The sequence below is a fragment of the Hirundo rustica genome, chromosome 6 (genome assembly GCF_015227805.2).
Source record: "Hirundo rustica isolate bHirRus1 chromosome 6, bHirRus1.pri.v3, whole genome shotgun sequence".
NCBI lineage: Eukaryota > Metazoa > Chordata > Aves > Passeriformes > Hirundinidae > Hirundo > Hirundo rustica.
Genome location: NC_053455.1, coordinates 35356992 through 35372803, shown reverse-complemented (window position 1 = coordinate 35372803; position 15812 = coordinate 35356992). Strand labels below are relative to the sequence as shown.

General features: G+C 32.7%; 1 protein-coding gene across 1 annotated transcript in view; it reads right to left on the bottom strand.

The window, feature by feature from the left end:
• DPH6 (diphthamine biosynthesis 6) overlaps window positions 1–15812 on the bottom strand; it is a 196975-nt gene that overhangs the window by 146031 nt on the left and 35132 nt on the right. The window contains exons 4-5 of the mRNA XM_058421188.1: window positions 7471–7544; window positions 5212–5330 (exon numbers count right to left, since the gene is read on the bottom strand). Of these exons, the coding sequence (XP_058277171.1) occupies window positions 5212–5330; window positions 7471–7544 (193 nt within the window). The remainder of the gene's footprint in view (window positions 1–5211; window positions 5331–7470; window positions 7545–15812) is intronic.

The following is a 15812-nucleotide window of genomic DNA, read 5'->3' as shown; positions in this document are numbered from 1 at the left end:
GCCTTAAAAGGTCTGAGTTTATGTCCTGTTTCAGCATGTAAGACTGTAAAGTAAATGGGCATCAGAACTTAAATTGTATCAAATATTAAAAAGCAGCAAGTAGTATTCTAGTATTAAAAATACACCACTTGTATATCTTGATTTTCATATGGTTAAGATTATTACTGCTTTTGACATCTTTTACTAAGCTCTTTTTCTTCCACTATTTTTCAGCTCCAAGTTCTGACTATTATTCTTTTTCACTATAGCCCATATTTCCTTTTCTGTTTCACTTTAAATGCCTAGTAGGGCGCTCTTAGCCTGCTGCTTCCATTTAAACGCTCCTTTAGATGATGTGATCTTTCCATTCTTAAGCCATCTCTCTCCTACTTTGTCTGTCTGTGCCATCTCCTTAACAAGCACTCCATAATGTTAGCTTTCAATTACTTTTCTGTTTTCAGGCACATTCCCTTACTCTTCCTTCTAACTCTTGTTATCTGTTATGACAACATCCTTCCCATTTTCCAATGTATAGGCTCAGAGTTAGCCAAAAGGGAATCATATTTCTCTTTAATTTATTTCTAAACTGACTTATGCAAAATCTCATTTCTTCTTTTTCTGTAACACACTTTATTTTCAAACATTTCTTTATACATTATATATATATATATATATATATACATATGCACTAAAATCTCTTTCTGAAACCTCAACTTACACTGGTAACAAAGTATTTGTCATTCATATGCAAGCATCAAGCAAGTACCATTCTAAATGCAAAGATTATTTTCTCATCTTATTCTCCTAAACTTTCAACTATGAGTCAAAGTTTTTCTTTAAGTCCATTCCTAGTTCTCTTTTTGCTTACTCATCTCTTTTGTATCACATCTTAAATCCCAAGCTAATTCTATTTGACTTCCAGTGTTGCATGCAATTTCCATTTATTGGTGTTGATCTTTTCCCATGTGAAACTTTTCCATCAGGAAAAAAATGGCCTGAGATAAAATGGCTCCTCTGTTTTTATAAGTGTTCCCAAGTCCTTTCATGCAATGTTTGGTGAACAAACAGGTGTGGTGTGTATATATATATATGTGTGTGTGTGTGTGTATGTATATATATATATATATATATAAATATATATATAATCATAAATAACATGAATTATGGTGATAAATGGGATGGTAGACAAATATATTAGGGAACAAGCCTAGAGCAAAAGTGTCAAATGCACTTAAATTCTAAAGGGCCAACTAAGTTTTGGAAAATTTGTTTGAAAATGTATGATTTCCTGACAGAAGGAGAGCACAATGGCTCCCTAAGGACTCATTACTCCATTGGGAAATAGCCTGGGTAAGTAACGAAGGTCCATACCACTTCAAAATTTACGTTTCCAGAGACCCTGTGATTTCAACTCTACCCATGGCTGGGAACGTAGAATGTCTATAAGCAGTCACAGCAGCTGGACCTTCAAGATAAAGAATGTAGTCATGAAATAAAAGAGCTCCACTTCATATATAGGCTGATCAGCCCTGATTCAAAGTTTCAGCTTTTATTATTGTTCAACAGTTGAACAGCGCTATGGTATAATTTCTTTCCTGTGGTCCAAAGAGCATCCAGAAGTTAGAAACATAATTTAATCATTTAATCAGTTTTTCATTTTCAAATTAATGTTTCAATTATCTGATCTTGTAATAACAATGTGGCTTTTTTCAGGAATTTAATTAAGTAATCAAGGATTAGTTTACTATAACCAAACTGGGAAGACGCTGCAATGTATAAAGCAAATAAATGCTTATTAATCCCCTAAAAGATAGGAATTTGAATTTTATACTGATTTATTCTGATTTTGACTGAAATATTGAAGAATTAATCCCACACAACCTCCCATTCTCAAGGCAACAACGTGCACTTAGAAAACTTACTCAGTATAAATGCTACTTCTGAAACTTCACGAAAATCTAGAAACATAGTGGAAAAACCACTTTAACTGCATGACATAAAATTAACTTCAAGTATATTCTCATATATATGAGAAATTAAGTTTGTCATATCTTAAGTTGCTTAAGGTGCTTAAGTTTTAGTGTTAATACTTAATGAGATTTAGGTATAGTTAACTAAGTAAACAGAAAGTAAATAAACTTGAACATCAAGTTTTACTAAGGATCACACTGTAAGGAACTCAAAGATTTCTTCCTAATGTAACCTTCCTCCTTCCCTCACTTCCACATATGTATTGCAATGGAAACAGTTTACTTTAGAATGAGGAACAGTTAAGACCAATAGATAAAGTTACCAACATTTAAAGCTGAATCTGCTGTATACTATTCTGCAAGTTAACTAGTATTAGTTAATCTGTAAAACACAACCAAAAATGAAGGAGATCAAAAATGCATCTTCTTATGGTGTTATATTACACAATTGTTCTATTACAAAGTGCTATAAAAGTGTGTGTCACATGAGCAATGGCTATTACTGGAATTTCAGGCACAGAGTTGTTAAAAACAATCAGTAATAGCATCAATTTTAGCTGTTACTGAGTAACCTCATTCTGAATTTCTGGATTTCCACTGAAGAGGGGTATATTTCAAAGATAAAAGTATGACGTATCAGACAGGCATCTTTAGCAGCAAGAAAATGACACTGAAGATAAATCCTCAAAAGTAGCTTTTATACATATATATAGTGCTCAGGTTTGCCACTAGATCATGGAATGTTTTTCTCTCATCACTAAAGCTTCTGAAATACACTCTAAAGGAAAGAAAGCTGATCTACTTATAGATCAACAGAAGGCATGTGAAAAAGGTTGCTAACAATACTTCTTTTGCATATAAGTGAGAGCAATTGGCATCCCATCTGGAAAACTACACTACTCTGAGATAGAAAACTCTTGCCACTGGCAAAGTTTATGGTATTAATTTGTAATGGTAGATTTAGGGAAATGTACTAAACTAATGTTCATTTACTTGCATAATTATGTGTTTTCTACATAAAACGACAGGCTTTTACGTTGTCAGTGCTGGCACTGAGTTAATGGAAAACAGGACAAGGTGGGTGTACAAGTATGCCAGCACTGATGAATGTCAAGCTCAGGTTACAGATTTGCTTCTTGCACTAACAACTGTACAATGTATCACCTAATGCATTACCCTTCAGACTCCTAAATCTCTTATTTTAAATATTTTCATTGCAGTTTAGCTTTGATTATTAATCTAAAAGGGAAAAAGTTAAACTGTATCTTATCTTCTTTGCCACTTGATATGTTAAACAGCCTTCATACCTTAAATCCACTTTAATAAGGCATGCAATTATTAAAGCATTACAGAATGGCCCCAGAGCACAAAAGCTCCATTAAATTTGCTTACATCTAATTACGTCTGCCTGAGGCAGGTGAGAAATTGACTCTGATAAGATCTTTCTTTTACCTGTAGCCAAAAAAATAAAAAGGAAAAATAACTTGGAGTGATTTTCTAGCTAATTGCTATCTACAAGTATTTATGGTATTCGCTCTTCCAATGAATACCCCACAAAGCACTCTTTGTGCACTAACCAGTGCATTTTAAGCTTTTTTCAGATTGTAGAATACAAAAGACAAGCTTATCTTGCTTCAGGCATGACAGGTCATCAATGATGTCTGTTTGGGAGACAGTTTTATCTGTTACTTAAATCATATATTTTCTTTTAAAAAATAATTCTGATGTGAAAAAAACATTTTACATATGCTTTGTGGACTTTATATTTTTCTTCATGCTAGTATAAGCAACTAATGCTTTCTATTTTATGGGAATATAAATATACTTTACATGGCCTGAAAACAATTATTTTAGAAACTTTGCCTTTTTCTTCCAATATAAAACTAAGTGTTTTATAGTAGAAAACATGGCATTCAATTCCTTTATATTTGTAACTGACCTCCCAAAATTCAGGAAAACACTAATAAACCACATTGCTTTTTACCTGTAAATGAATGAGGGCATGTGGTATTTCTAATCATTCTAATCCTTCTCTCAACCCTAGCAGATCCTACATAACAATAAAGCAAGGCCATCATAATGACACTGTAAAAACTAGTTAGAAACTATACCAGATAAAGAAAAATAAATAAATATTTTTAAAAATTAATTTAAAAAATTAATTTATTCCATCCAGTCTATAGGGATTATAATTCAAATCTTGGTTAACAATTAAGGAGAAATTAATTTATCATAAAGCATTCCTTGAGAGAAAGAGAGATTCGCTATTTCATGGGAAAGTTGCTCAGGTAACCCAGCCATTGGACCTCTAATGAAAGACTATGCAACACTATTTTCCATATATAGATCTTTAACCATTGACACCACTTGTACGATACAAACCACTGTTTGCTACAGTGGACCACAAATTTATAGTCAACCCCAAAAGAAAAGGTCTTTCGGTCACATTTTATATTTAGAAATTCATTTGCTACTCTGAAATAGAAAACTGCATAGAGGCCTGAAATTAATGTATTGTATTTTCATCATGTTTCTCATGTGTTCCTTAGGCTTTTAGAGCACATCATTCCATAAGCCTTCTTATAAAACTTCACTTGACTGTACCTTTTTGACATTGAAGCAATAAACAGATAGGTTAACTTTCATGTTGATTTACTTCAAGTTTCATAACTTCATTTTATATAGCTGAAATGAAAAGGCGTTGATTTTCTGGTAGGCTAAGCAACTACATTTTAAATATAAAAAAAATTTTAGAAGCAACGATGAATTATTTCTGTTTGCTCTTATGATTTACCAACTCCAAGTCTGCTGTTACACAAAATATTTTGGCCTCACAATTATATCTTGTTTGATATTAACCTGCTGTATTTCTATTAAAACTTTCACAGTTGCTTTATAATATTGTCTAGTCACCAGCCTGTATCATCTATAAATGACAATACTGCGAACTACTGAATTATACATGCATCTTTACTGCAAACCAAAACGAAACCAGAACAAGAAAATACACGAGGAATTTCATGACTATGTTAGGAAGAACTACTTTCCAGCTTTTCCACATCTCCTTTAAGAACGAATTGTATCCTGTTAAATTAATTATTCAGACATCACGACTCATACTGAGCTATTTTTTATAATTTTCTTGATCTTAACATTTCATATCCTAAACCACGCAAGAAAACTTTTGTTTTCCTCTGTTATGTTGTGGATTTGTCCATGGGAAATTTCAGTAGACAATATTGCTCAGAATCTGAATACATACCAAAAGCTGCCACTTTTATGATTATGGCTTGAACATTAGATGATATCATTTCTTTAAGCAATATTTCCTGGTTCCAATGCCAAAGGTAAGCTAACGGCTGAAGATTAAGCCTTCTGCACCTTAAAAACAAACAAAAATACTGGAGAAAGCAAAGTATTATGCTTTTACACAGTATTATTAATGTAAAATTCATGAATTTTCTTTTCATATCCTGTAATAATTTTTCTTCTATAATTTCAATTACAACACTTTACTGTTCATATATTTCATTATAAACATTAAGTCTAATATATATTTTTAAAAAAAGAAATTAACTTGTTCTGACCATAATTCATCTACATAAGGTGCAACTCACTGAGGTACAGATTTGCATGGGAATGCAAGAAGAGCCATAACAAAATGTGTTCCTAAACCTTTTGGGACACAAAGCAATTAGAACTTTAGGAAAACATCACTTTTGTGAACACAGATAAGGCCAAAGTTACTGCTCTGTGATAAATGTGGCACACGTCACTAGTACAATATGCTGAATTTGTTACTGTGATTTGGATGAACACCCAAGGAAAAGAATAATTCAGGAAAATATATTCAGCTTGTGATACAAATTAACAACTTGTTACTTTAAAGTTAATAATTTGTTTTGATACATATCATATATCAACAGCATTTAATACACAGCCTTTGATTGTTTATCACATTAGAGAATCACTAATTTGCATTATTGGTAGGTAATGTTTCTGTAAATTGTCAAGAACCATCAGTTGGTGATTAAATATGTACAGTCTAGCTCTGAAAAACATTTAACTACGGGACTAGTTCAGAGCACTTAAGAATTACCTTCATTTGTCAATTATGTTTTTTCTAATACATGGTCTTTCTCGCATATATGGGCATTCCTCCATATGTTAGACAGACCCACTAGTATGATTGTCAAGACTATATAGTTAAATGTATATTTAATGATGACATGTAAATGTATAGTTAGCACCCATATAATCTGACTGGTTTTCTTATTAGTTTGATATGTTTTAACGGAGCACTAGGTTTTGCAACAGAACTACTTAGCAGCTCTGAATGTAAAGTAGTTACATAGGTGCCTAACTTCAGCTAAAAAATTAGCTGAACTAAACTGGTGTGGTTGGTATGAAACAACCTTACTGCAAAGGCTAAATCTACAGATCAATGTAAAGTATTTTACTACAGAGCAATCGTGGAAATAATCATGCCTGTTTGAAATACTGTGATTTCCTGTCAATCTTTTAGCTGTGGTAAAGGCGTAAAACTCACAATCAACAAAAGAGATCTTTTTTTATCCTACTAACATGTGAGGCAATTATTAAAGTATTTAAGTATAAAGGAAAAGAAAAAGAAGTTACTTCTGACTGCAATTTATCTATATAAACTGTAAAGAAAACAAATGTGCTCTGTAACTTACTGACGTGAGCTGAGTTGGCATAGCATTAATTTCACTGTTCTTACAGTTCATAAACGATTCCAGATACTTGCTTTCATCATCAACAAATAATTAATGAACTCATGAAACTATAATTAATTTTTAACACGAGGTGGTTTTGCATTTCATCAGATGTGTACACTGAAAATCTTTTTCAGATCTAATATTGGCCTACATAACAGACACAACTACCATTATATAATGCTCTTTTAAAATTAAGACTCTTAAAAGAATCAATCTATATAGACTTTTGTGCACAACAGGGATGACAAATGGAAGCTCCTGATTAATAATAACAAATTTTAGATTTTAAGGAATTGAGGGAAGATTCGCACAGAAAGATTATCTTGTATCTAATTCCTGACAGAAAGTCACAGGATGTTCCTCTATATATTGTGAAATATATACTCTATATTTCACAAACACTGGTGAAAAATAGGGGGACTTGACCACAGCACTGTAGTCACTGGAACTGAGTGACCTTCCTATTGAAATCAAAGAACTGAGCCTACTCAACTATTTTCATACCAAAACTCTGAGTATTTTCAACAGATGAAGAGCAATCAAAACTCTGGTATAGTCTCTTCTAGACTTTTACTAAGGAACACATGGTTTCAGGGGGGAAAAAGGAAGAAAAATAATAATAATAATAATAATAAATGCCCCCCTTATATTAATGGTTAGAATGCCTTTCGTATCACAGACCATGAGAAATTAGGCAACTGTCTCTGCTTTAAACTTGATTTAGAAAACAAGATGAGTACTCTCCGGTATGTCTATACTGAGAAAGATTAATATTTTCTTACACATCTTCCACTCGAACTCTCTGGTAGTCAGAAAGAATGGCTCCCACAGATACACCCTCTACTCCTTCTTTGTCCTGAAAAAAGAAATGGAATATCAACAACAGCGGTATATAATAGTTTAAGCTATAGAGATTCAGTATCTCTCCTTGCAGAATCAACCAAGAATAATTTTTTTTGTGTGTCCAGTACACAGAACAGAATAGGCTGGAATGCAGTTCTTCCACAGAAGAGAGCGGCTCAGCTGACCTGCTACATGGTTAACACTCTAATGCGCTCTACTTGACTCAAGTACCATTCTAGAGAAGAAATAACCAAGGTAACTGAAAAGTATCAGACGTAACAGATTATCCTAAAGTTTTCAAGACATCTTGAAAATTCCTTCCAGCTTTTCCCTAAAAGTGAGGTGTTAGCTATCCCACTTACAAATAATTATCAGCAGCATACATCATACAATTGACTGAATTGTTAGTATTTTCCACGGTACGCACAAGAGAGTGTGAGATTACTCTTTCTGTCTTAACACCAGAACAGGAAATTTACTCAACACCATCTTCTAAAAAATCTGCCATTAAAAAAGGTTTTCCAAGGTGCATTTTCTCTGTTTCATTTAAATTACCTATGCCAACAAACAGCCCTTTATTTTTTCTTGTAAACCCACTGAGAATGTAACATTTTGAAATGCACATAGTTCCACTATTTCATGAGATCCTTCATTTTTAAAATTGCTTGAGTCCCAATCAACAGGCTGAACTTTCTTTCTCTAAATCTTGTTGCATCTAGACTTCAGTAAAAGTTGTTTTCCTCCTTTAATCAAGGTTGATCATAACTACACAGCATGATTTACTTTCTGGACCTGTTCCCAATCCTGTGAAGTTTGCAGGAAGATTTTACAAAAAAAAATTCAATTATCTACCTGTGTTGATACATCCTGCCCTCACCTTTCTCCTTTGGCCTACTCTATGATCTGAGAACTCCTGCTAAGCCTTGACCAAGCAAGCTGAGCAGTGAAGTGCCCCTTGACTGTATCAGCTGGATAGTGAAACACTGCTGACTATACCAGGAGTTTTTGCCTGGTAAAGCTGGAACAATTCTGACTGCAACATGCGCATCAGCTGCCCAACCAAGGTGGGGAACAAAGGATAAGAAGCTATCCTTGGCAATCTAGGTAAATCATTTTCCTGAACCATAGCCCAAGTGAAATGGCAGCACTATTTTGAATTTCAAAATCAAATCAGTCTTTGCCTGATGTGCTGCTGAATTTAAAATTCAGTCCCTGTTTCTTATTGATAAAATTATGCAGAAGGTGCTTTATTCAAAATTATAATATAGTGAAAAATATTCTGATTTATGCCTGTCTGGGATATTTCTCTCTCAATCTATTACCTTATTCTTTACATTAATTCTCACCTCATGTTTGCCCAACAAAATTCCTAAGTTATTCACACCCAATATACATTTCAGATGTAAGAAACTGTATTTATCAAAATTCCTACATATAGTAATCTAAAAAAATGCATTGCTACTTAAATTATGTACTTCCCCATGTCATTAATGGATAGATCCATTAATATGGAGCTTTATGGCAAATCACACAGTGTTCAGGTTGGTGCTTCTCACATATCCAGAAGTAGCAGGAGTGAAAAAAAATTGTTTTCTCTGTCACTTGCTCACTATCCAATAATTATTATCAGTATTATTACTATTTTCCATGCAATACTTTTCCTGCTTCCCTTTGAGCTTTCTCTGCAATATTTCAAAGCTCTTTTTAAAATAAAGGTGAATCACAGATATTTCAATTTACTCAACTATGACCCATCTACGATAACATTTCTTAAAATGTTAACACAGTTGTACAAGCAGAGTTTTCTTTAAATAAATTTCATCAACTGATTCATGAAGCCTTCTCAAATCTTCAAATATATCAAAAATATATTCCCTGTACTCCTTTATTTCATGCTATTTTGATATGCAGTATACCTGTACTGCTAAAACTGCATTTAAGTTTCATTCTTCAACATTCTTTTTAAAAAGGTTAGAAAGTTGTCTAAGTGTTTTGGAAAACATAACAAAGATAAATACTGTTTGTTTTTATTTTAATGTAAGAATAATAACCCTAGCAATTCCTTCAAAATGTCCTCTATCACAATGTGCAGACATCAACTAACATGTCCAAAAATATTACCTGTATTTTTATGTTATTAATTCATCACAGTTCTGCTACCAGAGGCAAACAATGCCATCAGCTAAGTTCAGTAAATAATGTTTTCAAAGTATCTGATATAAACAAACAGAAGGGTATACAACTACTGTTTCACAAGTAGATTAATCTCGATAGCCACATAAATGCACAGATCATATGCAGTTTCTTTATCACAGAATCATTGAATGCTTGAGTCAAAGGACCATACAACCTAGCCTTGAACATTTCCAGTGATAGGGCATCCACAGCTTTTCTGAGCAATCTGTTTAATAACACATACATTTCTCTTACCTCATAAAAAAATAACATGTTCATTATCATCATAATATTTATTATAATGCACTGCAGTTCTGTAGTAACCACAATATTTTCATTATACTTCATTATATGTAATTTTACTATGTATACTCTTCTTTCTCTAACAATGGAAGATGAAAGATATTGGAGTGTAATTATACCACAAACTTTAAAAAAAAAATAGTGGTATCCTCATAATAAACAAATATGGAGTGAAATCTGATTTCCCAAATAGACAGATTTACATAATCTCCTGTTCATCCATGAAGATGGCAACTGACTTTCCCAGTAGACTTTTAACAAGCATACAGAGCCATAAACATATTTTTTAGTCATTGTTTTTCAAGTTCTGATAAAAAAATATATGCATCAGCAAAGATACTTGCTAAGAAAATTCCCTCAAATTAAAAATAAAAGCAAATGGAGGTAGAGACTTAAATGTTCTGTTTTGTACAAACACAATACTTCTATACTAAAATGATCTATTGCAGAAATCTACTTGTTTGGGATTTAAAAAATTGTAGCCATGAGTCCCAAAAAATGTCATAAACATTCTATCATAATGGAATTTTAGGAGCCACAGAAGGACACAGATCGTATACTAAATGACCATTTAAACAATGGCCCAAACTTGAAACTTATGCATCAAGAAGATTACTCATAGGTTTTGTTTTGAGGTTGTTTGGGTGTTTTTTACTGCACAAATATGTAACATATTGGATGCACGTGATTACGAATGCATATATATAGATAAAGATGCAAACACAAATATGAACACGTATGCAATATATTTTGATGTTAGTAATGCAAAAACAAGGCTATTATTGGCTGCTTGCTTCCAACTTACATTAAATCTGACAAATAATAACATGGAATATTGTCTGCAATCTTATTCTTATTTTCTTTGATAATACGTAAGTTTTTATTGTCTTCTGAAATGGCAGCACATCATGTCATTTTGTAGTTGTGGTTAGCATTCATGTTTAAAAGATTCTCACAGGTAATTATTTATCACCATCTCTTTTCATTCAATTCTTCTCATGGTAAAGAGTAAATATGAACTTTCATCACTGCCCAGACAGTATCTTCCACGAGGAAAAACATCAATACACTTAATATATGCTTTGAAATGGGAGAACTAGTCAATATACTTACATTCTGTGAAAGGGAATAAATTCAATGCCCCTATTTTGTCCAGTTCAACAAATTAAGCCTGGGGTGGCACAAATTCAAGAAATAAGAAGATTTGAAAGGAAGAAGGATGAAGTATGAGGTAGAACAGAAAAAAACTATGGTCTAATAACCTTCATAATCTCCTCAACTGCACAAAGTTTACATAAACCCTTGTCCCACAGTAAATTCAGCTCAGCAGTTGAAGCATGCAAAGAGTACTAACCGAAAGCTAATTCTTCCCTGGACTCATTCTTTGGTATTGAAAGAGTTAGTGGACACCTTTCAAACAGACAGCATTTTGTTTGACTAAGAGTTGATCATGTTTAGTAGAGAATCCATCCCAGAATCAATAGTGCCTTCACTTTTACTGTGAATCTGATCAGGTTTGGTACCATTAAAAGCATGATCACAAAACTGCACTCAGCAAGGGTAAACCAAGCTGACATCTGCAGGTAACTATCAAGGATCTGCACTGAACTTAAAAGCTGAAGAAGTGAATTTGGGAAAATTCAGAAGGAAAGATATTACATGCTGTATCATGTGAAAAGTAACAGATAACAGAAAAACATCTGAGGAACGTCAATATGAAATGTTTCTTTTTCTTTGGATTGAGTGGATTTTTAATTATCATTTTTAAAAGCATCATATACTGTTAATTTAAGAGATGAATCAGCTACGTTAAACTTCACTAATATGGTTCTAGTGCAATAGGCTGCTCTAAAATAAAAATAAACTGCTTCTCTGGAATATTTGGATAATTCAGAAAGCACTTATACTCAGTACAATATACTCTGTCACAAAGTATTACAACACAAAATATGCAATGTGCACACAAATCCAGATGCTAAACACAAATGTATCCAGATGCTAACCAAGTTTTATTTTCCATATGACATTTTAAAACTTTTTTTTTTCCTTTAGAGCAACAAAAAGTACTAATTTCAAAAGGCAGGTAGAAAAATAAGATTAAAAAGTGATTAAATAAGACTTTTTTAGTAGCTTTTTCTTATTTACCTATGATAATTATTAGCTATGTTTTAACAGTAAGTGAAATTACAACATTATTCTATAACTTGTTATAACAGTTAATTTATTCCTGTTCAGAAGACAAGACAATAATCTTCATAAACAATTGTGTTAGAACAGCTAATTGCTCTTTGCAACTGTAACTGTACTAAACCACACAATTTATATTTAAGGCATCCTAGTTTTAAAGGTATTTGTTATTTTAAACAGTTTAATGAACAACAAAATTCAAAACTGCTATTCTTTGTGTATCATAAATTACTGTTGGATGCATTTCCTATCAGGAAATAGTATAAAAAATTTAACAGTTTTGTGAAAGCTCCAAAATATCACTGCTGTTTTTAAGGTGCCTCTGTTCTATCTATGTACAATTCTAACATACAGCTTCACAGCTAAAGTAAAAGATCAACAGAGTGGTAAGATTAATTTACACTAGCACACAGTTAATTTAATTTTGCTTTTTCTTTTTCAATTAATGGTAGTAACAGTAATATGAGGAAATTACTACATATGCATTGTAGCATATAATACTTCTACCAGTAAGTAAAAAAATTATTGCAGTAGTATCAGAATGGAGGTTTTCTATAATTTCATATTTTAATGCCTTCACCTGACCCTTTCAGAGTTCAGCAAAAAGAAAATTAGTGCTAATGTTTTCAATTTAATTAGTATATTACATGCACTGTAACTATTAGCGGGAAATGTTATATTAATGAATGTAAAAGTTAGCTGTAAATTACCTCAGAGTTATTATCAATTTCCCAAGTTACTGCTCCTTAAGATAACCCTCTCCCTATGGTCCTTCCGGTAATTTTTCTTTGCCTGATAAACATGATGATTAAACAGCACACAGTGCAAACCTTTGATACTTTTTAAATTAAATCCATGCCCACCCTAAGGGCTGCGTCTGATTTCAACTAAATGTGTCAGTTAATCAGATAAAAAATTATCAGCAACTCAAAGAAACAGCAGCCTTAGGCTTCATCAGTGCCAGAGAAAGCTGAACAAAATAAGACATACAGACAATATCACATTATGAGTAAAGGTTACTGCTAAGCATATCACTGCACAGCACTATTCACCACCTTAATAATGTCTATCTTAAATGAAATATTGCATACAAATGCCAAAATATTAACAAAGAAAAATGAAGTGCTAGACCTGTGCCTATATATGTCTATTCACGTGTATTGCAAGAAAACTTGAGCACTGCCATTCATAAAAAAGCAGAATATCCCTAAAATTCATAGTGTAGAGCAGATCTTTGTAAGAAAATGAAGTATAAACAGCTGAATCATGGTTAAATAGATTTAACTTTTAACATGTGTTTCACAGCTTTGCCACAATAGAGTTCAATTTTTATGACCAAGATATAAAATATAGTCTCTAAATGAAATTTTCTTTCCAATTAACATCCTTCTTGAAGCTCGTATGAATAACTGAAAATCATTATCCTACTTAAATTAATGCTTAAGGTTGTTTGTGCCTAAATAACAATTACCATACAGTTGCAAAACTTCAAATTAAAGCACAACATATTTGCAGGTGGGTGGCTGACAATATATACCTTAGTAACAGGACTTTTAGGCTTCTACAATTATTTGAGTGGAAAACTCCTAAATATCAGCTTTGCCTTATATTTCGTGAAGCATTTTAAGACCACTGGTTATAGTGATTTCAAACAGAGTATGTGATTTTTTTATAAGTTTTGATATGTCTGTCAGATGCAGCTGCAAGTAATCAAAGACAGTATGGAAATATTCCTGAGACATAAGGATATAATAACTCTATGTCAAATTGAAAACCCACTATTTTGTAAGGCTCTGAAGACTAGCTACGAATCACGTAGATCATCTTAGTGACTGCAGATCACGACACATCATCTGGGACTTTCCTGTCTTCCACACTGGGACCTCAAAACACATATCTCATGCCTTAATTTCTTAGGAAGTAGTTCCAAAACCAGGTAGGAATTAATATAATCTGGATTTACATGAAATCCCTATGTGAACTCTCTCATTATGAAGCGCAGAAGTCTCCAGTGGCCTTATCTCAACATGGTTCGGAAGTAAATTACTGAAAAATAGTATCTATAAAAGGCCATAATACTATGTAACTAATCTACTTTAGGAGCTACTTAGATACATTTTTACAAATGCCCATCATAGTGCATAGGCACCCTACCACCCACCTTTAAGCAAAACTGTTGGCCTAACTTCAAAAGTTTTAAAAATGCAATTTCTGAAACACTGCCCACGCGCACACAAGCACACACACCATCGATTAACTCAGCCTTCAGCATCTGACTGCAATCTCACAAGAAACACATTTAATGACGATATGGTCCTCACACTACCCAATGGTTCAGGGAGATGATGCAGGCGTACGTTTGCTTGCACTTTAGCACAAACACACCACAGCAAAGAAAAAAGGAAAGAGAGCAGAAGAGACAGAAATACCACTCTCAAAGACGAATATCAAACAGAAGCATATTGAAAAGGCTAGAATTACATTCTAAACAGGAGAAATGGAAAAGCATGAAAAATCTTCTACAACAGCTATATACCACACCATAAATGCAAGTTTTCCTGATACACTGAATTCTCCATTTAGCTACATTTACAAAGTAAACAATTAGTCTTAGAAATTAGAACTCATTAATGAATTTTTTTTTTATTTTATATATTAACTATTTTCATAGAATTCAATACTTTCTACATCATTTTATATCCCATTCTATTTCACAAGATCTTTTTTCTAAGTTATTTAATTTAGATTAATTGATTCATTTTTCCAATTAAAAAAAATGTCATTCTAAACCCAGTAGGCATTTGGTAAAATTTAATAAAGTTAGATATATTTATATGACAGAGGTATATATATATATCTATCTGTCAACAGACATCCACTATTTTAAAGGCTACCTTAAGAGTTTTCTACAGAACTGGTTTTGTTTTCTTTAAACCTGTTAACTGAGTAACTGTTAATCGAGGCCTACATTCCAGCCACAGAGGCTACAAAGACTTTGACAATGAAGCAAAAGTCTCCAGCTGAACAACAACAACAAATTTTTTTAATAGCATTTTGTGCAGAGAATTGGTTTCAAATAAATGTCTGCTTTGCATTTGGGACTTCCAACTCTTAAATATTCAAATAATTACAGAGCAAACTTGCCTGCAGACACTTCTTTTAGGAAATCTTATTTACAAAATCACCTCTACAAAGACTGATTACTTAATTTAATAGCCAAAACTAACATGAACAGCCAACTTCAGACTGAATAAATGACATTACATCAGAACAACAAGATGCCAGTGAACAACTACAAAACAGTCAAGGAAGCATGCATGTTTCTGTTTTGATGCTACACTGGATATTTTTAAGTTCTGGTGATTTTATGTGTAACTATTTTGCAATCAAGAGAAGTTATATTCATCTAGAATCAGTAATTCAAATCTGTGATCTGATTTAAAAGCTAGGTTTTTTAACATATCAACATGTATAAATGGTTCCTAATGGGGAAAAATAAAAAAATAAAAAAATTAGAAGTATTTGTGTTATGAAGGCAGGTACTGGCCTATATTATTATGTCTCAGATCAATGTCTTGCTGGAGACAAACCACTTACTAAATCAAGAGAAAGGTCA